Source organism: Copadichromis virginalis, linkage group LG7 (assembly GCF_057382275.1).
Source record: "Copadichromis virginalis isolate Kocher_CV1m ecotype Utaka linkage group LG7, C_Virginalis_male_GT1.1, whole genome shotgun sequence".
In the NCBI taxonomy this organism is placed as follows: domain Eukaryota; kingdom Metazoa; phylum Chordata; class Actinopteri; order Cichliformes; family Cichlidae; genus Copadichromis; species Copadichromis virginalis.
In genome coordinates, this window is record NC_140624.1 from 5388329 (window position 1) to 5416270 (window position 27942).

At 41.2% G+C, this 27942-nt stretch overlaps 2 protein-coding genes across 3 annotated transcripts in view; both read left to right on the top strand.

Moving 5' to 3' along the window:
• abcc8 (ATP-binding cassette, sub-family C (CFTR/MRP), member 8) overlaps positions 1-25559 on the top strand; it is a 71958-nt gene extending 46399 nt beyond the window's left edge. For both annotated transcript variants that reach the window (XM_085461335.1, XM_085461337.1), the window contains exons 18-39: positions 3315-3347; positions 4488-4526; positions 5126-5224; positions 7877-7961; positions 8273-8353; positions 9250-9387; positions 9581-9706; positions 9894-9990; positions 11375-11622; positions 14147-14313; positions 15651-15878; positions 16079-16171; positions 16739-16841; positions 17260-17373; positions 18254-18374; positions 18831-18961; positions 19689-19767; positions 20023-20131; positions 20834-20937; positions 22500-22633; positions 24744-24806; positions 25267-25559. In XM_085461335.1, the coding sequence (XP_085317461.1) occupies positions 3315-3347; positions 4488-4526; positions 5126-5224; positions 7877-7961; positions 8273-8353; positions 9250-9387; positions 9581-9706; positions 9894-9990; positions 11375-11622; positions 14147-14313; positions 15651-15878; positions 16079-16171; positions 16739-16841; positions 17260-17373; positions 18254-18374; positions 18831-18961; positions 19689-19767; positions 20023-20131; positions 20834-20937; positions 22500-22633; positions 24744-24806; positions 25267-25404 (2530 nt within the window). In that variant the 3' untranslated portion in view covers positions 25405-25559. The remainder of the gene's footprint in view (positions 1-3314; positions 3348-4487; positions 4527-5125; positions 5225-7876; positions 7962-8272; positions 8354-9249; positions 9388-9580; positions 9707-9893; positions 9991-11374; positions 11623-14146; positions 14314-15650; positions 15879-16078; positions 16172-16738; positions 16842-17259; positions 17374-18253; positions 18375-18830; positions 18962-19688; positions 19768-20022; positions 20132-20833; positions 20938-22499; positions 22634-24743; positions 24807-25266) is intronic.
• Positions 25560-26050: 491 nt separating this feature from the next.
• On the top strand, positions 26051-27936 carry kcnj11 (potassium inwardly rectifying channel subfamily J member 11). Its single transcript, XM_085461338.1, has one exon. It carries the CDS (start codon positions 26627-26629, stop codon positions 27797-27799), a length of 1173 nt encoding a protein of 390 aa, XP_085317464.1. The 5' UTR covers positions 26051-26626; the 3' UTR covers positions 27800-27936.
• Positions 27937-27942: the final 6 nt, after the last annotated feature.

Sequence of the window (27942 nt, forward strand, 5' to 3'; positions counted from 1 at the left end):
TTTGCTGTTATTGTCATGCAATGTTTTTGAGTCAGCAGCATGTACTGTATTGCTAAGAAACACACATAAACATGCAGATTAAATGAGAGCAGCTTGTGCCTGGCAGGGGCCGAACACATGACTAATCAGACGCGTGAGCATGTGAGCTTGTCAGATATATAAAGACAGTCTCATTGACTTGGTGGTAATTGGTGATTCACAGTCAGCTGTTACTGACCGGCTGATGGTGTTTATGACTGCGATACCTTGTCTGAGCTCACCATGCTCCATGTGTTTGTTTCATCAAGCACTGAAAACCGAACCTCTTTAACCTTTGGGGGGAAAGCGTCTGGTTTTATTTTTAAATCAGTGTTGCTTTTTCTGAGCTGTAGATGTATGTGACATTGCAAGGACTGGGACTGTACCTCAGAATCATTAGAAAGGAGTCAAGCTCTAGTCTGTCTTTGCAGGGGTACTTGATTTTAATAAAGTCTGATAATATTGTAATTATATGGAACCTGTTGGATTACAGGTCCCAGAGGGTGGCATCTTTCCTATTAAGGGTGACTGCTTGATAAAAACTTAATTAATCTCATCCATTGGTGGGAAACCACACACACAAACACCCCACCTGCTCCCTCTGGCGCCTGTAGTCCTCTTCAACTCTCCTGATCCAAATATGGCACAGAGCAGGGGGACATCTGGGGCTTCTCTTATATTAAAGTACATGACTATTTGCATTTTGACCTCGATATTCAGTCAAAATGCCGAAGGTCTCTTATCACGTGTGCACTACACCCAGAGTTCAGCTATTAGACAGGAAGGTTGCAACCTTAAAACATACCTGTTGAAGTAATTAACTGCAGCAGGACAGTGACTTACTCTTGTTTTAGAATTATCGGATGAAAAGTGCACTTTACTGTGGAGGATCACTGAAATGTAAAGGTTGTAGACTGCTTTAAATTATGAAGCTGAAGAAAACTTAAGAATTCATGATGGTTTACTACACACTTTGCAGTTTTTATTTTCTTTAGGCACATAGCAACTGGTGGCTACAGCACAACCAAAATGACTGCAACCATGTGCAATCAACTTGTAATGAAACTTGGTCACCTGCAGACTGAGCGTGCTGGATGCTTGACCTTGGAGCAACCAGCTGGTTTTACAACTACTTGCAATTGGCCCCAGACAGCAAAACAATTCAATGCAATCCGATGCCGATCACTAGTTTTTTCGTGGTCTCACAAATGTTGCCAACCTATTTTTCCTCTAGTGTGACTGGGCCATTAAAGACACCAGGTAAATCCTGACAAATCCTCCACAGCCTGCACTACGGCATGCAGCGGGGAAAAATGTTCAGATACATGCCATTAAAAGCTGACCAGAATCAGCACTTATTAATCACACATGGTGTAGTGCTGTTTACTTTATGCACATAGCATAATGATTGTTTTGTATAATGTGTGCATTGCGTTTATTGTCTGTTTGCATTGTCTGCATGTTGTCTGCGTTATCTGAGTCACCGTCAATCAGAAATAAACACTTTAAATTAGAAAGTGTTGGTCAGCCTAGCTTTTTCTTTTTTCTTTTTTTTGCCTGTCCCGTTTGGATCTTTAGCCGTCAGAATTGTTGTCTGAAGGCCAAGAAAGATGCCAAGTGGATTTACTTTTCCAAGTGGATCATCATAGCCTTGCCATATTGGTCCATTTGATTGACCTTTATTATAGTTATGTATTTATTTTATTTTCATTTTTTAAAGATGGGACAGACATGATTGGAGGATAGGACAGGGAGAAAAAATGAAAGAAAGAGAGGGAGAGAAAGAAAAATAGAGGGGAGACGAGACGGTGAGAAAAGGGGGAAGAAAAAAAGAAAGAAAAACAAACAAAACACCTGGATCACCTGTATGGAGATAAAAAAAAAAAGAAGAGAAAACAAACAACAAAGAGCAACATAATAAAAACAACACCATCTCAATAAACTAGCTAACAGTAGATAACAGTAGATACTTTTTTAATTTCACCTGTTGAGAATGAAAATGAAAACAAGCAAAAGAAAACGAGAGCAACATAATAAACAACATCACGATGATATATGGGAATATAACAGTAAATACTAAATATTAAACATTATTGTGCAGCACGTAAGATCGACACTCAGCCTAGCTTTAAAGATTAGATTTCAGTTTCTTGCTGCTGATAGAAAGCGTCAAGTGTGACTTCTTATAAATTGTCATAACCTTGGGTCCTTCAAAATGTTGATTGAAAATCTCTTTCAGTATCTCAATCAGAGATAAAACCTGTAAGTCATCAGCTCCATCGTGGTTCCAGCTGCAGGAAAAACAACACCCTCAAGCTTCCGTCTTTGTTAAGTGTCATCAGATGATTTGGTGTGATTAGGTTACTCCTCCACAAAGATGAGAACAGTGGTGGAAGTGCATGATCATGGCTGATTGCTTGTTTGACAGTAAGCTCGGGATGACGTGGGTTGTCATGCCCATTGTTAGCTTTTTGTTTTTAATACATTCTGTGTTTTTCAAACTTCTCAGTTTAGGTCTCATAATGAAGGAAGCTTTTAATGAGAACATCATCTTCCATTTGTTTTTGCAGTATAGTAACCATAGCAACCTTGTATTGTCTAGATGCACAGTGTCCGCACCTTGTCCAAGTGTACAAATCGCTTCATGTTAGTTGTTCCACTCTAAATTATTGGCTTTTTGGCCACCATTTTTATATTAAAGAAACTAAAGGAGTAATGAACTTGCTCAAAAATAAATATGTTTGCTTTTAGGAGGAAAAAAACATGTTTTGATATTTACCAAGTAAACTAAATTTGCATTTTGACTTGCCACATAAATTTGTTCCCCCTGTTTGCTTCTAGCTGCTTTTACACAGCCGTGCTTGCGTGTGAGTGTGCACCATGTGTGAGCCTTTAAATATCAGTCAGCCTTCCTAACAGCTGTGCCCTCTGGCTGACGTAATGCTGCTGCAGTAAACTTTGAGTAAATCTCTCCGGTTGTCCTCAGATGGGATCGGAGTCACCTTCTCAGGACAAGTGTTTGAGGTGTCAACTTGTCAAACCTAAAAATACACCGCAGCATCAACTGAGCATGTGCAAAGCCAAAAACAGCCAATCACATCCTAATAAATGTTAGGGTTAGGGCTGTGAATGTCTGTGCATTTTGTTACACGAGAAAGAGCTTGTGGGAGTTTCAAATGACAATAAATGTAATAATAAAGAGCCATAATTACCAACTTTCCTTTGGTCTTTAATAAAAGCAGTTTTACAATTACGAACTAGTAACATATATTTTTTTTTTTTTCTATTATTTACAGTCTGCCAAACCTGGAGTCTGAAGGGGATGAGAGGTAAGTGTTGCAAGCAGAAAGCTAAAATCATCGTGTATTTTTAGTAAGGCCTTAAAGTGCTCGGACAAACTGTGCTGGTTACTGTCAGGATTATAAATAGAGCTCGGTTGACAGTTCAGAGTTGTCACTGCTTTAGCTAACACACATGGAAGCCTTATCATAGCACACTGTGGCTGATTGTTTCTATTTGTGACTCAGCTTTCCTTTCACTGCTTTCTCACTCTGGACCTACATGTACACACAATGAAGCTTCCATATTTCAAGTATTTGTGTTGTGTTTACTTTTGAAAGCTGTTGTTTCGTCATTAACTGATGCCTCTGTTTCTGCTGACTGAACACGTAACTCTTTGCTATGTGTGTGTCTAATGGTAGCATGATGTTTTATGGGTAGGAGGGCAAGAAGCAAAGACCTGAGGCAACACACATCTCATCTTTGTTTAAATAGGAATAATCTAGTTTAGCTAGATTGCCCCAGTGACTGGAAACAGATTCAGTTGCGTTAAATAATAGATTACTGCCCAGTGAAGTTATTAAGGCAATTTAAAAGTATTTTAAAGCTTACCAATCAGAAGGTTGGTAGTTTGATTCCTGGCTCAGACCTGAGTTCACAGGTACACACTGGCCTTGTTTTTTTTTCTTCACTCAGTTTACCTCACTTTTTTATTGTTAGCAGCATCTAACAGTGAGAAACAAAATGAATAAGGTACCAGTGAATGGCCACACACATCCATACACCAGCCGCAGACTTAGTGCTGACGTACTAATCTCAGGCGGAGGAATCAGATTCTCAGAGAACTGCAGGCACCACAATCCAAACGGGGTGATGCTGATTTCCAGTTCAGCAAATTACAGGAAGAAAAATGAAGAGGGCGTGGGCGTTATTTTAGGAAGCATCAGATCACCGCTAATGATAGACTTGCTCATGTAGGGCAGTGGTTGGCCTGTTTGTGTTGGGGTGGCAGTGACATGATTGCCATAGTGAGGGAAGAGTACGCGGGTTAGTGAGTGTGTTTGGTTTTTGTTAATCATTACAGGAATTTGGTGGAGTCAACAGACTGTTTATTTCAGGGGGAACAATGCCTGTTTAATTATTTGGGCGTGTCTCTAATGAGTGCCGTGTGTTTGGTATTTTCTCCACAGTCCGACAGACAAAGACGCAGCAGGTGAAGGAGACATCAGGTGAGCGCAGTCTCCATGGAGATGCATCACCAATAACAGCAGAGCCATTAGAGATGTATCTGTGGGTGGTTATCTACAGTGTGGGCCATTTATATGGATACACCGTAATAACATGGGAATGGTTGGTGATATTAAAGTCCTGTTTGTGGCACATTAGTATATGTGAGGGGGCAAACTCCTCAAGATGGGTGGTGGCCATGGTGGCCATTTAGAAGTCGGCCATCTTGGATACAACTTTTGTTTTTTCAATAGGAAGAGGGCCATGTGACACATCAAACTTATTGGTAATGTCACAAGAAAAACAATGGTGTGCTTGGTTTCAATGTAACTTTATTCTGCTACGTTCTGTTTTCTGTCTTTATTGATCACCCTCAAGAACTAGCTATTCCCACTGCTTATATACTTGCCCCAGACCCTCGGTTACATATTGACTCCACAAATACGGAAGGTCGTTAATGATCCCAGAGGTTAAATAGATTTTTAACCTTCACCCATGTGTGAAACTATACACTCATTAAGAGGTAAAATGTAAACATAGAGATATTATTGTGTTTGTTTGACCCTGCTTTAAGCCTGCTTGTGTCGTAAATCTCTGGTAGGAAGAGAGGCCCTGTGGCCTACGCTTCCCAGAAGGCCTGGCTGCTGAACGCCACAGTGGTGGAGAACATCACTTTTGAGATGCCCATGATAAAATCAAGGTAAGACCTCATACTTTTATTGCACTGTTTAAAAAAACAAAGGTATAATGAGTATATTTGTTCACTCACGCTTTTCAGTGGATGCCGCTGTTGGTTGGGGTGCCGCACGCTGCTGGCATATGTATGTTTGGTATAACTGGATCGTTCACACCAGCATTTTTTATACCCAGTTTTTGTCACAGGATAGGGAGTGTGGCAAGCAGGCAATGGACCCAGAATGCTAGACTCAAACGGAATTAAACTCGAAATCTCAGCTTTTATTTTGCTGGCAATAAGGTGAAGAAAACAAAAGCAAACAAGGTAACAGAGCAGGGTAGGAACTGAGGGATGGAGGCTCACGCAGCACGAGGGAGGACCCGACAAAGAACAAAGGGAGACACGGACAACATATACACGGGAGGAGATTAGGGCAGAGTGGACAAACATGGGAGCACAGCTAAACAGAATCTAAGACAGACAGAAGAAGCAAAACTGAACCTGATGCACAGAAAACAAGAAGACAAGGACTGTCAAAATAAAACAGAAGGCAACTAACACAGAGCCCAGGACTATAACTTATAACTTGACAAGACAGGGACGCCAGACAACCACCGAGACAGAAGACAGTCAGACAATGACTTCGTACAGGAGGTATGAAACACAGAGAAGAGACTAGGACAGACTGGACAAGGAGGGGAACTAATACAGTCAGTCAAAACACTAGAAACAGGCGTACTAGCAAGAACTATACTCGAGACTAAATAATTTAGAACAAGAACACGAGTCCAAAACAAAAACCAGGACCATGAACAGTTTTCTGTTACGTATAGACACAACACTACTTATTAACACTACTGCCTGCCTGGAGTTAGGTGCCTTTTTTTGCTTGAATAATTCGTAGGTCATTATTAAGTGGTTGAATGCCCATAGATAAACTTTGAATAACCTTTAAAGACATTTAAAGACTTTAAAGAACTATCATGAAGTCTGGCACCTGCAAAGAAATGAGGGGCTGCACAGACTTTTTGCACTTTTGCAGCTTTGTGGTTTTCACACTCTTGTTTAGATGATTTTTGTCTTTGTTTTCCTTTTTGTGTGTCTGTGGATGTGCAGAACATGTCATACCATAAGTAACCAGTGTATGAGCTCTACTGAAATTCAAATTGTTGTCACTGTGCTGTTGTGACACGTGCAATCACAACAATGTTAAAAATAACATCCAGAGTTGTTCATTATAACAAGGGGATCTACTCTCAGTCAAGTCGAGCAGTTTAGCCAAATTAGAGCCAACAGCACTTCTGCTCCCTCCAGCAACTGTAGTAAATTGGATGTGAATAGTCAATAGTTCTGTTATGAACTCTTCACATAAGCAGCCTTGACACTGAAACACCTCAAGCCAGGGTGTTTTGTTGCTGAAGGTGTGTGGTTCTTTGTGCCTCTTGTGTTGTGATGCAGCGTGTCTCCAGTTTTGCTCGCTGTTGAAAACGCCTGTGGAGGGACACTCTAGATACACACATGCCGCTTTCATCCACACAACAAATGGTATTTCTCAAAGGTCGAATGCATTTATGGCATCGTCTTGGGTCTCTGTGGCTCTAATGGACTGTTTTTGATAAAACAGGTTTAATGGACTACTGTGCTTTGTTGCTGTGGAGATGTTCAATAAAACAGTCTCCAGTCTCGCTCTATCGCTGCTGTCCTACTGCGCTGTCTGTTTTATCCAGCAAAATCTGGATTACCACCGGGCTGCAGCAGGTCCATGAACTTCCAAGCTGTTTAATCAAGGCTGTTGTAATCTGCTGTGTCCGTTATTGTATCACATTTTCTTATGCTTGTGCAACAGTTGGTTCAAGTGATACAGTTCCTCCAAAGCTCTGCTCCAATTCTATGGCTATTAGGAAATGCCAAAGAAACATAAACAGAACACTTTATCACCTACCTAGCTAATATGTAAGTTTGGATATTCACTAAGCAGAGAGCATGTATTTCTCCACCCTGACATAGACCCCAAACACTAAACTCAGTCTTTGATTCAACATTGTGCTGCAAAACAGTTGAATTCCTGCATTTGGAAAAAGCCCACAATTTGTCCCTGTGTATCCACAAATATAAACCATGAGCTAATCTGTTTTGTTTTTAATTTAAAAAGCAGACATCTAAGCATCTTATTTAATAATATCACCTTAAAAAGACTATAGAAGAAGTCTGTGCATTATCTAAACTTCCCAGAGATATTAGAGGAGAGTTTTTTGGTATTTTCTGGACAACGACAATATTTTTAGGTCATAACCTTCTTGTTACTTCAGTAATTGAGTGACTGACAAACTGTCATGTCAAACTATGTGTGGCTTACGTTTTACACTGTGTGGGTTATCTTAAATAGAGAGTAAAGAAATTCTTGTATCGCCTCTTTAGTCTTTGTCTTTGTGGCGTTGAACCCTTTAGGGTAAAACCTTTTAAGATGAACCAGAGAAGCTGCTATTTTCAGTTTCCTCCACTCTCTTTCATGGACTGTGTTATGCATACATAACGCAGTCCCACGAGTTACATTTATGTGAATGTGAATCAATGGCCCAAGAGATAATAATGAGCAGGGCTGTAGTTTCCCTCTGCTTGGTATTAGCAGCTGCTCTCTGCCCTCATCTGTATTCTGTCTCTGTTTCTGCCCGGCAGATACAAAGCTGTCATTGAGGCCTGCTCGCTTCAGCCTGACATTGACATTCTTCCACAGGGAGACCAGACAGAGATCGGGGAACGGGTCAGTATCACAGTAACATTTATGAGTTTCTGTCTGGCTGTAGCTCCCACTGTGGCTCGTTTTATTGCAGAATCATTTGTCATCGTTACTGTGTAGCAAGATTTTGATGTTTGCGTATCAGGAAACTAGACTGACCCTGTTCATTTAGAGCGCTGTCATGTTGGATTTCTTCATGCACCAGTAATGCAGGAAATAAACCCTAGTCTCCTTTGCTCCTCTAAGGAAAAGAGCCGCACATATTTCTGGATATTGTTAATTCATCTTTGTGTTGCAGCCCCTATGAGATAACATTTTGCTGTCCTCCGATGCAGGGCATCATCCTATCAGGTGGACAGAAACAGCGAATCAGCGTGGCCAGAGCCATGTACCAGCAGACCAACGTTGTGTTTCTGGTGAGACTGCACACAGAAATAACTGAACAGTTTAAACGGATGGCTTCTCAGGCTGCACCTGTGATTTATCAGTATTCATTGAGAAACTGTTTCTGTAGCACTACCTGACGGTGCTTGTGATTCTCTTTCTGATGCCTCCCTGTGTGACATAAATAGCTACACACTCTAAGAAGCCCAGAGCAGAAGGTTTAAAAAACATTCCCTGCCATTAAATAGAAATAACTTTATATGACAGCGATCTCAAAATTTCCTCTATTAATCCTTCAAATATTAAAAAAATAGAAGTTGAAGAAACAGGAGAAACACCACAATGACTTTCTGTGTGCTCACGACTCATGACTGGGGGGAATGTAGTGTTCAGTATCTTGTTCAATGACACTTTGACCTTTTAGCTTGTGGATAACTTACCCGATACCCTGAGCCACAGCCACCCTGCCCAGCATTTTTGAATTAATATTTAAATTAATATTAAATATTGTAGTGTAACACATCCTAACACATCCCCATTTATAGTATGTATACATCTATAACACCTTGTGATCACATCCTTACAGTAACATCTAATTTATATTCACAAAACTTCTGTTTCGCATGTTATATGATGATGCCATCAGGTTACCTGGCAACCAGCTAACAACAGCCTAAAATAAGCTGATGTCTGTTTTGTTTTTTTCTTTATCTGCCTACAACACCTTATGAAAGCATTCTGTCATTTTCATTTCATTACATAATAACTTCTCACGTTTACTCAAAAACGTAATTATATATAATATAACTATGATGTTGGCCTAGCAACAACTTAACAGTGGGCATATATGTATGTATATTCACCATCTGAATCATGTTTTCAGGAGATGTATTGGTTTGTTTTCCTCTGAACTTCTCTACATATGTAGGATGACCCATTTTCTGCTTTGGACATCCACCTGAGTGACCATCTGATGCAGGATGGCATCCTGAAGCTCCTGAGAGAAGAGAAGAGGACCGTGGTGCTGGTCACACACAAACTGCAATATTTACCACATGCAGATTGGGTAAGAACTGCTTAATAGTTAATAAGACTGTCCGTCTGGGATGGCTGGTATATAATGGACGATAAAGACATCTTATTGTCTCATTTATGACGCACTTTATCTCTCAAAGATCCCAAAGCAAATAGAGATTGAGTCTCAGCTAAATACAGATCATATTTTTTCTATCTTCTTTTGTGTGTGTGGCTATTATTAGATTATTGCCATGAAAGATGGCACCATCCAGACTGAGGGGACTCTGAAGGACGTCCAAAACTCTGAACCTGAACTCTTTGAGCAGTGGAAAACCCTCATGAACAGACAGGATCAGGAGTTTGAGAAGGTGATTAATGACTGCAAAAGCAAAATGTTATCTTTTAATCAGCGCCAAGAATCTTTAATTTGTGTAATTTGAACACTTTCTTTTGTAGATCCAGGTGAGACAGACACGCCGTCTCTGTCTGGAATGAAAGTTAGATTACCTGGGTGTTTTTATGCTGAAATAAATTCACTGTTGATCTCTCCTTCAGGAAACTGTGGCAGAGAGTATGACAGACCTAGAGAGAAAAAACCTGCGGAGGGCCATGTATTCAAGAGAGGCAGCCAGGACTGAAGAGGATGAGGAAGGTGAGAGGACACAGGAAAGAGTCACGATGACAGCAGCTGGAATGTGCATGACTGGTGTGGGTGCTTCTCAGCCTGATTTAATGCTTATGTTTCCCTTAATGATAGATGCAGGATGACAATTCCCCTTCTCCTGCTGAGAGCTTAAGCTTATTCAGCTTATTTTAATCTTAACATCTTTTGTAATGTCTGCAGTTATTTGAATGACTCATAGTTCCCTGTATTTGATTCCTTCCTGTCTCTTATCTTGGTTTGGTCTTTTTGTCTTTTCGTTCCTCTTTTGACCTTTTCAGCAACTGGATACGTCGCCATGTTATTTCCCACCGCCTCCTGCTGTGATTAACCATTGAATCTGATCCTTTCTCTGTGTGTGTGTGTTTGCTGTTGAACGAACACCTGCAGTTGAAAAACGCTAAGGTGCGCTGGCTGTACACTTTATCTTTGCTCTGTGTTGTCTCCCGTGTGCTGGTGGCACCCCGGGGTGGACTTGTGCGATGGCTCCAGCTACCCTCATGTTCGATCGAGCAGGTGTGGCCAGAAAGCATGGTTTGAAAAAAAAAGTTGAAACAGAAAAAGACATTTGTGGCATTGTAGCGCTGCTAGCTAACGGCACATGTGTTTGCTTCTCTGTTTTAGAATCTCATCATCCATTTTCCTGCTCTTTCCCCCTCCCAAACATTTGTCTCTCTTGCTCTTGAAGGCTTACTTAGTGTGAGCATGACTGTAGTTGAGAGTAGTTGTTTCTTTAGGCCTGCCACTCATTATTTCCCCATCTTGTCTGAGCCTCTCAGACACCCACATGCAGCCTCATGCTCCAAAGCTTGCTGCTTGATGTAATGTGATACATTTAAATCCGAAGTGGGAAAAAGGTTGGAGGTCGTTACATTATCTCTTCACCCCCGAGTCAGTGTGCGGTGGTCACCCTGGTGCTCCTGAAAAACATGCCTTTCATGGGAATGAGCGACTGCTTGTCTTTGTGGAGTGTAGCTTCTGTAGCCTCTAGCACACCTTCTCCTCTCATTTGGACCTCTGTCTATTATTTCTTCACTTCTCTCCTTTCCTGTGCTAGTCGTGGATTGTCAGACTGGCGCAGGAGGAGAAATGTTGAGCAATATGTCAGAAAAAGAAAGAGGAAAAAGTGAAGGAATGAAATATTTGAGAAGAAGGGTAGAAGGAGAGAAAGAAATGTAATGAGCGTCTGAGCTGTGAGTTGTAGCAGAGCAGGGCGTTTTTAGACAGAAATAAGCAAATTTACATACAGTAAGATTAAAAAAAATGTGACAATGGAAGCAGTCCTTGCAAAATAGATAACTCGGCCTAATTACATCTCACAATTGGCCAAAAACAAAACCTTTAACACTGCACTTCATCTCTGTTTCAACCCCAGAGGAATCTGTGGAGAGTGAAGATGATGACAACCTGTCACAGGTAATGCGCCAGAGAGCTACCATCCCCTGGCGCTCCTGCGGCACCTACCTGTCCTCTGCAGGGCTCCTCCTGCTCAGCCTGCTCCTCCTGTCGCAGCTCCTCAAACACTCCCTCATGGTGGCCATTGACTACTGGCTGGCCCACTGGACGTCACATGTCATCGCAGCCAAGAAAGACGCCTCAGCTCACAACTGTACCATCGTACAGGTGAGAGGATGCACCGCTCAGCTTTTGATTTAGACACTTAGCTCTTTGTTTCTGCTTCTCTTGAGATATTTTAGAGCCATAAAGTATTTTCTGCTTCGTTCACACTGCCTTTTTAAAAATTATTTGACCATTAATACAATCAGTCGGTCATTTTTTTAAAAGATCCATCTAGTGGGATGAAAACAAACAACACCAATTTAAATTATTGTATAAAATGTTTGGCATCATTTGACTTATAATCCAAACATGCTTTTCTGTAAGAGGTAAATATTAGCTAACGTTAAAGGAATAATTGATAAGCTTCAAAAAAGACAGACTGCATTAGATGCAAATAGTTTATCTGATTGTAGGCCAGCGTGAATTACATAATATTCTCACTAATTCTCAGTTAAGCAGAGCTGACCTACAACACAAACACACGCAGATCCAGACCAACACCAACACACCCTGAAGAGACTGCAGCTCGGCCTCATCTGAATATTAAAGCTGAACTAACATATTTATAGAAGTCAGTTTCCAAATGGAAAATGTTCGGGTTAAAGCACGTGTGAGGTCTGATGTGAATGCCAGCTGCAGTGCTGTAATTTATGAAGAAGTTTAAACTCTCAGTAACTGAGTCATAAATCTGAGTGGGTAAAAGCTGCACTCCTGTCCACACCAGGTGACTGTAGAATGATTTAGCACCTATAAAGCATTTCCTACACCCTTTTTCTACTTACTACTTGACTGTTTTAGTTACCGCTTAACCAAAATGGTCAGTAGCCTTCACACACTAACATAAAAAAACAGAGGAAGAGTTAACCTACGTCATCCACATTCAAGAAGTCGCACGGGCTGTTAACAAAGGATTGTGTTTCAGGACCAGTAAAACAACACTGTCATCAGTAGTTGCTGTATATATATATTTGTGTGCATGCGTGTCTGTGTTATGTGTGCATGTGTGAAATGCCAGGTCACGTGAAGGCCGTCGACAGACTGCATAAAAGGCACCGTGTCCTGCTGAATATAAGCAGCAGCCGTCTGTCTCTTTCTCTCACCCACAAACATCCACTGCATGTCCAGCTAAGCGTTGATAATAAATTGTCACTTGAATGCTGATCACAACTTGTCTGGCTGAACTTCAGTGCGTCGTTGCCAGCTTTATCTAATCTGCGCTGTGCTACAGACTAATCCACGAGGAGACTCTCAGAAGTCCTGTTCTGACAAACGCACACTCGGCCACTTCACATAAATGCCACACTGCTTCTCTCCTTCTAGAGAGAGGAAATAATTGAGCAGTGAGAGGATTAGATAGTGGAAATGCTTCATGTCACAAGTGGCAACTGGGCTGAGTGATGAGCAGCTAAAGGGTCTTTTTTTCCAGTGATATCTCTGATATATTTTGCTCTTCTTTTATAGGTCCTACCTGCAACTTTTTCACTGTATATAAAAATAAGCATCAGCTAACATTAATAGCTGAGACGGTAATGAGTTCATCTAAACTCCCAAATATATATTCTGAGAGGTGCTGATGACATCAAATTTTTAAAATGACCTTTTTTTCTCCTTCAAATAGTAAATCTTATCATTTTATATCATTTCTATGTTCTAATGTGAATAAATGTGGCTTTGTGATATTTGCATTTCACTGAATTCTGTTTTTAATTACACTTTGCACACCTTCCCAGCTTTTTTGGAATTATCTATCAGTTTGAGGTGCCAGACCTGCTTTTGGATTATGCTTCCTGGCTTTTGTTTAAATTTAGATCAGTGTGACTCAGCGGGGAGAGCAGGTTATGTACAAATCACAGGTTTTAGCCAAGTGAAGCATGCCGTGCTGCAACTGTTTCACTCATGCAGCATAATCATCAGTTCAGTTTGCTTTGTGACTTACGAGATCTAATCAATCAGGACTGCGTGGAAACCATTACAACCATAAAATCCTCACGATTACGCCCTGAAGCTTGTCTTTATATGTTTGCTGTCACTTACATTTTAATGTTTGGTGCTAGAGCTGTTATTTCTTGGCCACTGCTCCTTCAGAGGATGGAGTGCTGTCCCTTAACTCTGTCATTAGTAAATGGTTAGGATCTTGGTATTAGGTCTATTTTTATAAAATAAATGTAGCTATTTCTTTAGCGAACTGTGTGAAATTGAAGAAATTTGAATTAGTGATATGTGAGAATGAAAATGAAGATAAACATTTCTTAGTATTATGATCAAAAGTTATCACATAAAATAAAAGAGGATAGAAAATTTGGATCCAGGGTGAAGAGAATAATTAGATTGGAAGAAAAAGGAAGAAGAAAATAGTTCCCCAGCCCTCTTTATTTCTCTTTTTCTGTTCAAATATTACCAGCTTAGCTTGGAAACTCTCACTGGCTTTTGTCCTAGACAGCTGTTTTTTTAACCAGCCTCGATGTTTAATTGTGTTTATAATTACAACAAAGTAAGTAGGACGACAGAATCTTCTTTCTCAAACAACACATAGCATTGTGCTCATGCCTTTTATAACCCCCTCTGTATTTGTATGTGTGTGTTATAGGACTGTGGCTTCAGCCACTCCTGGTATCTGTCTGTGTTCAGTGTGCTCTGCTGCCTGGGCATCATCCTCTGTCTCGCCACCTCCGTGGCTGTGGAGTGGACCGGTCACAAAGTGGCCAAAGAGCTCCACCACAACCTGCTCAACAAGATCATCCTGGCCCCCATGAGGTGCGACGCTCAGCGCGTTTGTGTGTTTGTCTGTGTGCACGTGCGTGTGTGTGTGCATTATGATGTGTGAAAACGGAAGATGTGTGTTTGCTGATGATATAAGAGAAAACACAGTTAAAAGGTTTTTTGCCTCATTACTCTGAGCACCATCTGCTTTCCTCATGCAAAACCCAGGAGACATCACCTGCCTCAAGACACATTGGAAAGCACTGTATATACACATAAAGAAGCTGCATTAACATACTGTGCAGAATTCACATGAATGAATGTAAACTCAAGATTCAAGATCTTTTATTTGCCACGTGCATAGTTATACAAGTACAACATGCAGTGAAATGTGTCCTGATACGCTCCTCGACTGTGCAAAAAGAGAGAGAAAACACTATATACAGTAAGTAAATATATACAAAGAGGACATTATGTGCAGTAACTGAGCCAGACAACTCTGGAAAAAATCTATTTCCATCTGTAAGTCAACGTTTCGGATTATTGGCTCAAAAAATGGCATGTTAAATTTTTAACTTACTAAATCAAGCTTCTGAAAACAACTCAAATATGAGAAAATAACATGAATGTTTGAGTTATAAAGTGGAAATGCATTTTTTTCAGTGGCAGAAGCATCCACACTGTTTTTAAATATTGAATCTTATTTTATTTTATTGTATAATTCTGATCTTTGAAAATAACCTTATGAGATTAAATCAGTCATGTCAAGGCACTTTACGTTGTAAGGTTCAGTCTTAACAAGATGATAGAAAGGATCCCCTGCGAGCAAGGTCCCATATCAGAGGAAGAGACCCCAGGTGGTTGGGGGTGAGCGGAAAGAGGTGGGAGAAAGCCCACAGGTGAAAACACAAAGTTAATGACATGCAGTAGAAGCACAGAACTGCATGGAGAGTGGAAAAGAGCCGAATGGAGAATGCTCAGTGCATCATGGGAAGTCCCCCAGCAGCCTGAGCCTATAACAACATAACAAATGGTTAAGAGTCACCTGATCCAGGCCTGCCTATAAGCTTTATCAAAAAGAAAAGCTTTTAAGTCTAATATTAAAAGCACAGACACCTCTAAGGGAGCCAAGTGCTCTATTTGGGATAATTTGATACTTTAAGGTCTTTAAGATATGATGGAGCTCAGGTCTTCGTATGTGAGGTATGTGAGAAGGATTTTAAATTCAATTATGGATTTAACAGAGAGCCAATGAAGAAAAGCTCATCTCTTTCTAGTCCTTGTTAGAGCTCCAGCGGAAGCATTTTTGATAAGCCGGCAGTATTTCAGAGAGTAATCTGGTCATTTTGATGATAAAGTCCAGGGGATTTTACTCTCTTTCTTCTCTTCAGGCTCTTTGAGACCACTCCTCTCGGCAGCATCCTAAACAGATTTTCCACTGACACCAACACGATCGATCAGCACATTCCCACCACCCTCGAGTGCCTCTCCCGCTCCACCTTGCTATGCGTGTCTGCTTTGGGTGTCATCTCCTACGTCACACCCGTTTTCCTCATTGCCCTTCTGCCGCTGGCTGTCACCTGCTACTTTATTCAGAAATACTTCCGGATGGCTTCCAGGTGAGTCTGACGGGATAGTTGGAGGGAAGTCACAGACACATTGCTATATAGCCAGATTATTTTTTTTTTGGTGGGACAAAATAAATATTCCTTTTCAGAATGAAATTCATTAGATTTATGATTTGGATGCAAAAATCTAATATCTGAATGTGGTTCAGCTGATATTTCCCCGTTTGCTGTCTCTGCTATGTTCTGGTCAGGGACCTGCAGCAGTTGGAGGACAGCACACAGCTCCCTTTACTCTCCCACTTCTCTGAGACAGTTGAAGGTCTCACCACTATACGAGCCCTCAGGTAACACATGCTTACATCCTTGGTGAAAATGGGAACTTTTAAAAAGCCATAGCCGAGGTTAAAAATACAATATTTTTCAAAAGACTTCAGAACGCTGTAGGATACTTGCGTGCAAACAGAGACACACAAAAGCTTCAGCATTTACGACTGGACTAGAGTGGACTGTTGGTTAGGTAATTATGTACTGTAGAAGTGAAAATGCCAAAAGCTTATTTCAGGTATTTGGCTAAAATCAAACATTCAGTGACAAAGGAGCCACAAGTGCAAACATTTGAAGTTGTTTTCAGATCCTCGAGATCTTTGCACATTTGGAAAGGCAGCGTTTATTGAAATATCCTTACATATGTGGCATTTTCCTGAACCCGAAAATGTCAAAAGAAATTTCAGCCTTAAATACCAAACAGCCAAAGCCATTAGTTTTATTTCTGTCACTAAAATGTCATTATATTCCTAAAAGATAAAGAGCAATGAGAAATAGCATACGGTGCTCTTCTTAGATGTAGATGTAACGCAGTCTGTGATACAGTGAAATAACAAATGAATGAATTAAACCCCTTCTGTTGGCAGGTATGAGCCCAGGTTCAGACAGAGGTTACTACAGTTCACCGATGCCAACAACATCGCCTCTCTCTTCCTCACAGCAGCCAACCGTTGGCTGGAGGTCCGCATGGTAATGATCCGTCTGCTGCGCCCTTCTTTAAAATTCCCATCAGTTCTGCTTCACTGTTTGTCAGATATCTGCTTCACATTTATGTCGATGTTGCTGGGTAACTGCTCCCTCTGTTGGGGTCTATAAAACACTGAATTTTTCATTCTCGTATTAGCTTGAAATGCTGTCTACATGTCATGTTTTATGTATTGACCGTGCTGCTCACAGTTCATTCGGCTCCTTGTGTTTCACAGCAGCAGAAACCTTTGAAATGTTGATGAATGCAAACAAGAACACGCCCCCACCGCCCCCACTGTCATGTCTGCTAACAATAAACCAATCTACAATAATGGATCTCTTTAAGCGTTATTTACCTTCTTCAGTTATTAAGTGAAGCGTTAACTTCTCGCTGCGATGTTGACTTCGTCTGTCTCTGCAGGAGTACATCGGAGCCTGTGTGGTGTTGGTGGCGGCGGTAGCTTCCATCACCAATTCGCTCTACAACCAGCTGTCCCCCGGGCTGGTGGGGCTCGGTCTGACATACGCACTCATGGTGAGAGTGTGTGTGTGTGTGTGTTTAACTGTTTAGCTGTTAAGGTATTTACAGGTTTAAGCTCAATGTTGCAAAAAACTCCCGCAGCACTAGTAGTATAAAGAACACTTTCATTACTTGACCAATGTGTTTCATTTGTAGTTAATTTATTTTAAAAAAGGATGGAGAAAATTGTCTTTTGTAACAATTTCTTTCGTCTGTTTCTACTGATTCTTACATGTTTTAGTGCAGACAGATAAAAATAACTTTTACAGTCACAGTAAAAAGAAAATGTGTCCTTTCTCAGTGAAAAGAAATCTGATCCTTACCAGGTTTTAAATTGAGTACATACAACCTGAGATGAACAAAAACACATGACATGCTGCACCATAATAATTAATCATCATGGTATGACTTCATCAGTCTCTCGCATGGCTCACTCTTCTTTACAATGTTGCTTCAGTTCCCCGTTTATGCACGGCTCTCTTAAGTTTCTCTCTGACACATGGACTGGACTGGGTCACTGCAACACCTTGATTATTTTCTTTTTCAGCCATTCTGTTGTAGCTTGGCCACAATAAAGGTTGTGGATGCTAAAAGGTAGAAAAGGTTGATTTTTGTGTAAATTTGTTTCTTTTTTTGGTATATTTTTGCTGTAAAAATGCAGCAATTTCAGATAAATTGGGAACAAAATGTTTTTATTTCAAGTGTTTTATTTCTGTGTTTCTGAAAAAGCCGGTCTAGAAAATTCATCGTGACAGTCACGAAAAGCCGAGACACACTGAGGATATTTGAGTTGTATCTGGGTGAAAACAACAACAATGTCCACACCGAAAGGACTGCGTGTCTGTGTGGTGACATTTACTCAGCTCATCTCCTCCCTCCTCCCTTCTTGTATCAGGTGTCCAACTACATGAACTGGATGGTGCGTAACTTGGCAGACATGGAAGTACAGCTTGGCTCAGTCAAGAGGATTAACGGCCTGCTCAAAACTGAACCAGAGAATTACGAGGGACTGCTCAGTGAGTGCACTCTGCCGCCTCAAATTAAACTTTCTTACTGATTCAGCAGGCGCTCAGAGAAATCATGTCTAATGTCTTACCACCTGAAAAGTGTTTGTGATTTCTTCTTGAGTGAAGAAGCCTGAAATTAACTCTACGTTCATCACTGTCAGTTCAAGAAGGCTGTCATAATGCTCACGAGAAATGGATCTTTATCCCTCTCGCACTTTTTGAAAACTCTGCTAATGTCGTTTTATATCCCCTAATAATCGATCATGCATGCGCCATGTAAAAGTGTGTGCGTGTGCAGTATGCAGTGCGTCTGTTTCTTATCCATAAAATGTGGGAAAGTTTTACATTTTGGTCACAAATTGAAGGAGAATATATGCTGGTAAGGTGGATTCACTCAAGTTTTTTGCTTCTCGGATGGAAAAAAGATCAAATTGAAAGTCGTGATGTTTTTCTTGTGTGTCTCAGCTGTGTCTCAGGTTCCTGACGGCTGGCCCCGACAGGGAGAGATCAAGATACAGAATCTGAGCGTTCGTTATGACGCCACGCTGAAGCCTGTGCTCAAAAATGTCAACGCACATATCAGCCCTGGTCAGAAGGTACAGGACAGAAACCTGTGTTTGAATGTGGAGGAGCATAACAGATTAAATGAAAACTATTTGGAGAAAAAACAAATATAGGTCATATAGTTGCATAACAGCTAAATGACGCAATTTTTGCATATTTCCATTTAATCTGGTGTTATTTTCCCTCAAACTTTTTGTATTTCTGTTTTTTATGTTATTATTTTACTGTTGGTGTTTGCACGTGTGCCCCGTCAGATAAGGAAGCTGTCATTCAAACTGTGTTATGGACTGTTTTTGATCAGCGTCAGACTCACAGCAGAAATACATACTAAGATTTAAATAAACCGGACAGCTAATTAACAGGAGAAATGATACAAGGTCAAATAAATAAATCACATTTAAATATAAATGAAATAATGTCTGCATTTATTTTTAATGCCACTTTGGATGCATTTAATGAAATATTAATGTATTCACTCAATACTTTATTTTTTGTGATTTTTATTTTTATTTTACCAATTTAAGTCTTCTACTTGTGAAAAGAGATAATACAGAAAATACACATTTTAGTTTACTGAGCACTGGTGAGCCTTTTAATGGACTTTGACATGTTCAGGGAGTAGCCTGCTCTTGCTTTATCCTGCCTTAACAGCTAAGATAGACTCTAGCCACATGCCTCCCACACCAGTAAGCTGCTAAGAGAATGGATGGATAGATTAATGGTGATAATTATGATGACTGTTTTTGCTTTTTTTCCCAGGTGGGGATCTGTGGCAGGACCGGCAGCGGTAAATCCTCTTTCTCCTTGGCCTTCTTCCGCATGGTGGACATGTTTGAGGGTAAAATATCACTTCGGCTTCACACCAGCACAAAAAAAAGTTAACAGGATAAAATATACATCTACTTTTGGCTGTTTGCTTATTCACACGTAGATCTGCACGTTTGATTTTTACACCAGATGCCCTTCCTGACATAATCCAAATGGGATTCGTGTCTCCACAGGGGATAAAATAATAATTGAAATAGTAGAAAAAAAGAGGAAAAGTGTCTTAATTGGTGAAATCGGGGTGTTTTTGTAAACTTCTGTCACACAGGAAGGATTGTGATTGATAACATCGACATCTCCAAGCTGCCTCTGCAGACTCTCAGATCTCGGCTGTCCATCATCCTCCAAGACCCTATCCTGTTCAGTGGCACCATCCGGTACAGTACACTTCTCTGTCAAAAAGAAGACTAGTGAATCAGTGATTCTGCATTATAGTAAACGGGTAGAGAGTCTTCAAAACAGGAGGTGAGCTGTGGATAAGAGCAGTGTCCTCTGAAAACTGCAGTGAAGAGGTTTATTTTTAGACTCCAGCAGCACTGACCGTAAAAGCAATGTCATCCCAGAGAAAAAACAAGCTGCACGATGGTCTCAGACTGTAGTTTTATCCAGTGATGTAAAAGTATATTTCAGTGTTTGTCCCTTTACATGTATGGACTCAGTTTAGTGACGACAGAAGGGTGTGTCGCTCGAGTTGACCAGCTCATACGCTTTAGTCCATTTACTGGAATATTCATTACACAGTCATCAGAGACGCTGCTTCACATAGATCATAATGAAAATGGCCCCAGTGACAGCTCGGAGGTGAGGATTATATTAAAGCTTAAATGTACAGACCACGAATAAAAATGACTTTTTTAAAGCAAAAATACTGATTTCAGACCCTCAAAATATAATATTTATTATGTCTTGTGAAATACAAACATGGATTATTGGTGATTTGGGATATTAGGAAGGATATTTCTCACTGTTTTATGACATTTTACAGATCATCCAAATATTTGTCATTCAAAAAAATGCCTTAATCATGAAGTAACTGAAAGTTGCAGCACTAAATGTAGCTTGTTTTTGCGGGTTTGTAGGTTCAACCTGGACCCAGAGATGAAAGCAACCGATGAGATGCTGTGGGAAGCGCTGGAGATAGCTCAGCTGAAACTTGTTGTTAAATCACTTCCAGGAGGCTTGGGTGAGACATCTGTGTTTGTTCATATGTGTGTGTCAACTATATCGCATTTGCAAACTGTTTATTTTAAAAGACACACAGAAAGTAAAGTGTGCTCACCCGGATCTGAACATTAAACAGAAAAATTAATTCTTTCTCAGAAGTTACATGCACTCTGTCAGCGTCACATCTACCAGCTGCTCGAGTGTCCCCATACAAAGATCGAGCCGCTGTATCAGATGACATGAGCATTCATTTTTAACTCGCTGCAGTGGCTGTTTTATGTGCTGCTGCTCCGTCCTGCACAGTCTTCTGCTCGTGGTTTTGACACAGGACACTAGACAGTTGCCGCCAGCAGGACGACTCGCGGCCAGATCAAATATTATCTGAAAGTCAAGTCAGAAAATCCAACGTGCATAAATGATGAATGCTTGAAGCGATGATGTTGCACGGGGCCGTCTTTGTGTGGACATTAACACTGGCGCGTGAGCACTTCCAGTTTATCACTCGATTCCTTACGTCTCTGCCGTCCTCTGGAATTCATCACAACAACAACAAAAGAAACGCTTCTCTTGTGAAATAAGCCTGCTGCTCATCTCACATTATCAATTTTAGTCTTGTGTGACACTGACGAGTGTGTGTGTGTGTGTGTGTGTGTGTGTGTGTGTGTGTGTGTGTGTGTGTGTGTGTGTGTGTGTGTGTGTGTGTGTGTGTGTGTGTGTGTGTGTGTGTCAGGATGTGACAGGTTCAAGCTAAGCTGCTTGCAGCTTTAGTTTATGTCTGCTGGAACCAGATGTTCAGTAAGATATTGATCCCTGAGGCTGGAGCTGATGGCTAATTAAGTTCGTCCTTTGATTTGGTTTAAGCAACAATACAGTGTGCTATAGATTTATGCTGTGTGGTGAACCAACCTGAGTCCTTGTTACTGCCTTTATATGTTCATAATGGCAACTGTAGTTTGAGGAATTAAAAAATAACCTTATTAATCATATTTAATGCAAAACACCAAACAATGCCTCTCAGTGTGACTTCACTGCATAATGCAGCTCACCCCTCCCATTATTTCTAACCCTTTACATTCACCTTGTAACTAGTTTGATTCCTGTTGGAAGCCTCTGTTTGAAGAGTGACACGCATCCTACTGTTGAATAAACCGAGCGCCGGATCCTCTCGTTGTTTCTTCTTTCTGTATATAAACGTCAAACTTACATGACGTTACAAACAAAAAGAAAATCTCAACATTCAGCGAATTAAGTCATTAATTATTTACCTAATGGTAGATTTTTTTATTCTGTGTTAGGTTAAATCACTAGAGAGCTCTTTGGTTCTTCAAGCATTTTTATGACTTAACCTTCATCATTTATAACACTGAGGAGAAAATGGGAAATCAATATCCTATTGATCTGCAATCCAAAACCTAAAGGCTAATTAACTTTACCCTCTTACTCTTTACACTCTTACTTAAGAAAATAACTGAACTACGTAGTTCCTCTGTAGTGTCATGTGTCGCAAAAAACAACAATAAAAATTGCTTCTAAATTCTGGAAATGATTGAAACATATTGAAGTGTATGTTTGTGTTTACAGATGCCATAGTGACAGAAGGAGGAGAAAACTTCAGTCAGGGTCAGAGACAGCTGTTCTGTCTGGCCAGAGCCTTCGTCAGGAAAAGCAGTATCCTTATCATGGACGAAGCCACAGCATCCATAGACATGGCAACGGTGAGTGTGTAATTAAACAAAGAGCATCTTTAAGGCAGAGAGTGGAGAGCAGGTGTGAAGAGAGAGAAAAGAAATGAGAAAATCAGAGAAAGGGGAGGTGAAGGACACGAGAAGAGCAGGGGTGACACAAAGTGCACGCGGTAATTTTCATCTGTGGGCATGGCAACAAAGAAAATGAAGGAAAAGCTGACAGACTGAATGATTTGTGAATAGATGTGCAAAGGTAAAAGATTAACACTTTGTTCTTTTGTAGAGTAATATTACAAGAGGTACAGAATGAGAAAAAAAAATCTCAGCAGTTTTGGGAGTAAATGGTAAATGACCTGTATTTGTATAGCGCTTTACTTAGTCCCTAAGGACCCCAAAGCGCTTTACACTACATGTGTAACATGTAGTGTACATGAGTAAACCTTTAACTGATGCTTTTTGCATGCAAGGAGAAAAAGTGTAGGAGAAAACATGCATGAAGTGCCAAGAGAAAATCTGAAATAGAAGGAAAATACTGAGCACACCGAGAGCCTGAGGGGAATTTCAGGAAATGGTTGCTCCGTACTTAAAAGCCTCTCTTTTATACGATTGGCCACAAAGAGCGCCAGTTCCAGCTTACAATAAGGCAGCAGCACTGCCCTCAAGGAAACACGATTGAGCCTGTAAGAAGGGACGAGACAATGAACAAGAGATGATGGTTTGAACTAGAGATGGACCGATCCGATATTACGTATCGGTATCGGTCCGATACTGACCTAAATTACTGGATCGGATATCGGAGAAAAATAAAAAATGTAATCCGATCCATTAAATATCACGAAAGCACCTCGCAAAACTTGCAACACGCCGTAACTCACCTCAGAACGTTAGCACGTCGGAGCAGTATGCATCATGTGATAGAGCAGCTGTGGCATGCGGGACCTGTCGGTGGTCTGGATAGCATGTGGAGCTTCGCTAGCAACCCGGCATTTCATCTCCGACAAAGTTATCCCCGAGAGAAGTAAAGCAAGTGTGTAAGTCCATCTCTGAATGTTTGTAAAGCATTCCTGCATTAAGCTTAACAAGCGACTGCCTCTCGCTCTCCGGCTGCTACTTCAATCGTGAAACTGCTTAAATGATCAGCTGATCGGCTTTTCTGTCGCGAGTCCGTGTCTCTTGTTTGTTTTTGGCTCACTTTGCACCAGAAAGAGGAAACCAGCGGATAAACAACAGCAGCACGTTTAAGCTTGATCAGCTGTTGTTACAATTTATTTATTTTCTTTCTTATTCTCATTTAAAATGTCGAGCTTTTAATAAATAATTATCTGACACCCAAAGTTTTAATTTGATGTAAAATGAATAGAAGTCAATTACTGTATATAGTGACTATTAAGTCTAATATATATATACCCTAGTAAGCTATAGTACTTTTTACTTTGGGAAGGTACCATCTGTGCAGTCTGCAATTTTGTTGAAGAAAGATGTTGAATCTATTTAATATTTCTTGAAAAATAATTGATTTCTGTGCATTTTTTTTCACACTGCATCAAATTAAGGTTGATTACGTCGATTAAGCATCATGAGGTGGCGCGTGAGGGGTGGTTCCCTATTTTTTATTTATTTATTTTTGTTGTTGCTGGGAGTTGGAACCCTATTAGTTAGGTTTCTTAATATTTACGCTAAGTACTCTTTAAAATACCAGAATAGGGAGGATGGTGTAGGTTTAAGTTTATTAGATTGATCAGTATTGCTGAACTATGAAATATTTTTTTTGTATACAGGTATAACAGAATAGCTTTAGTGTAGTTGTTGTTTTAAACTTGAGTATGAACTTGCAGACTTGCAAAATGCAGCAAGATATTTTAAAAAACAGTTTTATTGATTAAAAACACTATATCGGATTCATATCGGTATCGGCAGATATCCAAATTTATGATATCGGTATCGGTATCGGACATTAAAAAGTGGTATCGTGCCATCTCTAGTTTGAACAATAAGGGTGAAAATGTGATATTTTTTTTTAAACAACACGAATGATGATGTTAACTATCGAAAGCACCTTTTGTTTTTACACAAACTCTGAATCCCAGTGAAGATAAAAGCATGTTTGCTTAAACTAACCTCCCTGCCTCCATCTCCACAGGAGAACATCCTGCAGAAAGTGGTGATGACTGCTTTTGCTGATCGAACAGTAGTTATCATAGCAGTGAGTATATCCCCTTTGGCATTATCACAAGGACTGCTGACCTTTGCACTGCACTGCTGACGCTTTAAACAATAGCTTTGCCGGCATTTTAACCTTGAAAAGCTACAAATACAGTGCTAGTTATTGAAAGAGGAAATCAAGGCATGTTTCTGGTCTTATTCTTTGTTATTGCAATTACATTATAGAGAAATAACAGAGGTTAAAAAAAAAGTATGATAAAATGTGTGGTGCTCACTTTTAATATTTCTCATGAAATATTTAAGAACAAAAGCCAAACAGCCAGAAACCTGATGAACTCTGGTATTTACAGTGGATGCAACCACACACTTAATTTACCAGCCAATATAAAGATGCGCATACAGCTTTTTCTATCGCAGCTTTGTTTCTAAACCGTCCGAGTGATCTAGCATTGGCTGGACTGCTCACTGCAGTAATTACTTTCTTCTGCTCTGTCGCGCAGCATCGCGTCCACACCATTCTCAATGCCGACCTGGTGATCGTGATGAAGCGGGGGATCATCCTTGAGTACGACAGACCGCAGGCTCTGCTGGACAAGGAGGACAGTGTCTTCGCCTCCTTTGTGCAAGCGGACAAGTAGCACAAGAGGAGGAAGAGTGTGGAAGCATTAAAGGAAGACATTCAAAGTGCAATTGATCCCATGGAATATATTCCTTTTATTTTTTAATCATGTTGTATTATATTTGTACATAAGAATGTTAATGCTTTGTTAATAAAACATAACTTATCCTTAAAGTGTGTGTCCAGAGTTATTTGTGCAGTGAGACTAAAAGTGTGTTTTGGGCATTTGTTAAACTTGCTGTTTGAAACTGATTAGTCATCATGGGATTGTAAGTTTAAAATGACCTGGAGCTAAACAGACAAATAAATGCACACTGCCAGAAACAAAGCATGCTATAAACATTCTTCATGTGCTTCTAGTGGGATTGAGGCTGCACTTAATGGAGTGAACACTGACAATCTGACAATAGAAATTTATAAAGCTGGGATGGGCTCGGAGATGAAAAACAAAACAGACAAGATCTGGTTTCTGTGGTTGACCAGCCCACTGCCTGCTAGTGCCTAATGTTGTTTAAGTTACAAAAACTCTGACCATTATATGATCGGATAATAAGCTGCCTGTGGCATAGCAGCTACACGGCTGAACAGTTCTTAATGCGTAATGGTCTCTCCTGCATTCTCATTGAAAATGAAAGGAAGGGCACCACTCTGGTGGTAATGGTGGTAGTGGAGGGAGGGACTGCCTCTCCTTCTCACGTTACCAAGCTATAGCGAAGTAGCGAGATCAGCAAAGAGCCAACTGCGCCTCATGACCCTGCCTCCTCTTCCAAATGTGATAAAACTCAGCTCAGAGGCCCATTACGCGGCGATAGAAGGAACATTTTACATCTCACTCGATTTCCTTTACGCACAGGGCCGCGGTGAGTGCATACCAACGCAGCGGTAGATGGAGATCACAATGGGAACAAAGCGGTGTGCCACAACTACGCATGGTCGCTCCATTTCGTGAGTGACGGCGTCAGCTGCGGAGCTGTTAGAAGAATCTTCTCATGGGACTTGGCGGTTGCGAGGCGCCTGATCTGGAGGCAACGTGAGGAGCACACATACCTCCAGAAAACAGGGCACTACAAGGCTCTCCCTTCGTGCACCTGACAGCTGCCGAAAAGCTGACACCGCACCGGTGAGTACCGGCTGGTAAGAGAAGTCACCGGGAGAGAGGAGAATTCATTTTTTTTCATCCAAGCACAAGCAGGCAGCACCTTCAAAGCGAAACGGCTGTGGGTACGTAGCATGGGAGCGCTATGTTGTCCAGGAAAGGACTCATTCCTGAAGATTACTTGCTTACACGTTTGGCCGAGGATGTTCTGCAGCCCAAGTTCAAGGCGAAAGCGGGGAAGGCTCGGTTCGTCTCCAAGAACGGCACATGCAATGTGGCGCATACCAACATCCGAGAACAGGGCCGATTCTTGCAGGATGTGTTTACCACGCTCGTGGATTTAAAATGGCTTCACACGCTCATCATTTTCACCATGTCGTTTCTGTGCAGCTGGCTCCTTTTTGGAATGATCTGGTGGCTCGTTGCGTTTGCGCACGGCGACTTGGACCAGAGCGGAGACGACTTTATCCCGTGCGTAACGGATATTCACTCCTTCTCCTCCGCGTTTCTGTTCTCTATAGAGGTCCAAGTGACCATCGGCTTCGGGGGCCGGATGATCACGGAGGAATGCGTCTCCGCTATCATCATTCTGATCGTGCAAAACATCGTCGGGTTGGTAATCAACGCCATCATGCTTGGCTGCATCTTCATGAAAACCGCTCAGGCCAACAGGCGCGCGGAGACGCTCATTTTCAGCAAACACGCTGTTATCTCTGTCCGAAACAACAAGCTCTGCTTTATGGTTCGCATCGGGGATCTGAGGAAAAGCATGATCATCAGCGCCACCGTGCGAATGCAGGTTGTCAAGAGAACCACCACGGAGGAGGGAGAGGTGGTGCCACTAGACCAACTCGACATACACATGGATAACCCAGTGGGTACCAATGGCATCTTCCTGGTATCTCCCCTCATCATCTGTCACATAATTGACAAGCACAGCCCCCTTTACGAGCTTTCAGCCTCTGATCTGTTACACCAAGACATAGAGGTGATCGTTGTGTTGGAGGGGGTAGTGGAGACCACCGGTATCACCACCCAGGCCAGGACGTCCTACGTGTCTGAGGAGATCCTGTGGGGACAGCGCTTTGTGCCTACAGTGTCCGAAGAGGACGGCATGTACGCAGTGGACTACTCCAAGTTTGGCAACACTATGAAGGTCCCAACACCTTGCTGCAGCGCTAAGAAACTGGATGAGGCAGGTGGCATCGCTCGGTTTAAACTGACCGAGGGCGTCACCTTGCGGGCGTCAGTAAGAAGACGTCGGGGCTCCGCGGTGGCTCGAAGGTCCAGGCTGGAGACCATGAAAGCTCACGATTAAGAGTGTGAAAATCATGTCTGCGAGCATTTTGTATGAGTGTTAACAGTCTAAGATTGGTGGTTATAGATTCAGATAATCATATTTATTTTATAACATATGACAGGGATTACCTGTAATCAACAATCAGCATATTCTCTGCAGCA

What these genes read in the sequence shown, in the direction of transcription:
- kcnj11 (XM_085461338.1), top strand. Translation starts at nt 26,627, where the DNA reads ATGTTGTCCAGGAAAGGACTCATTCCTGAAGATTACTTGCTTACACGT.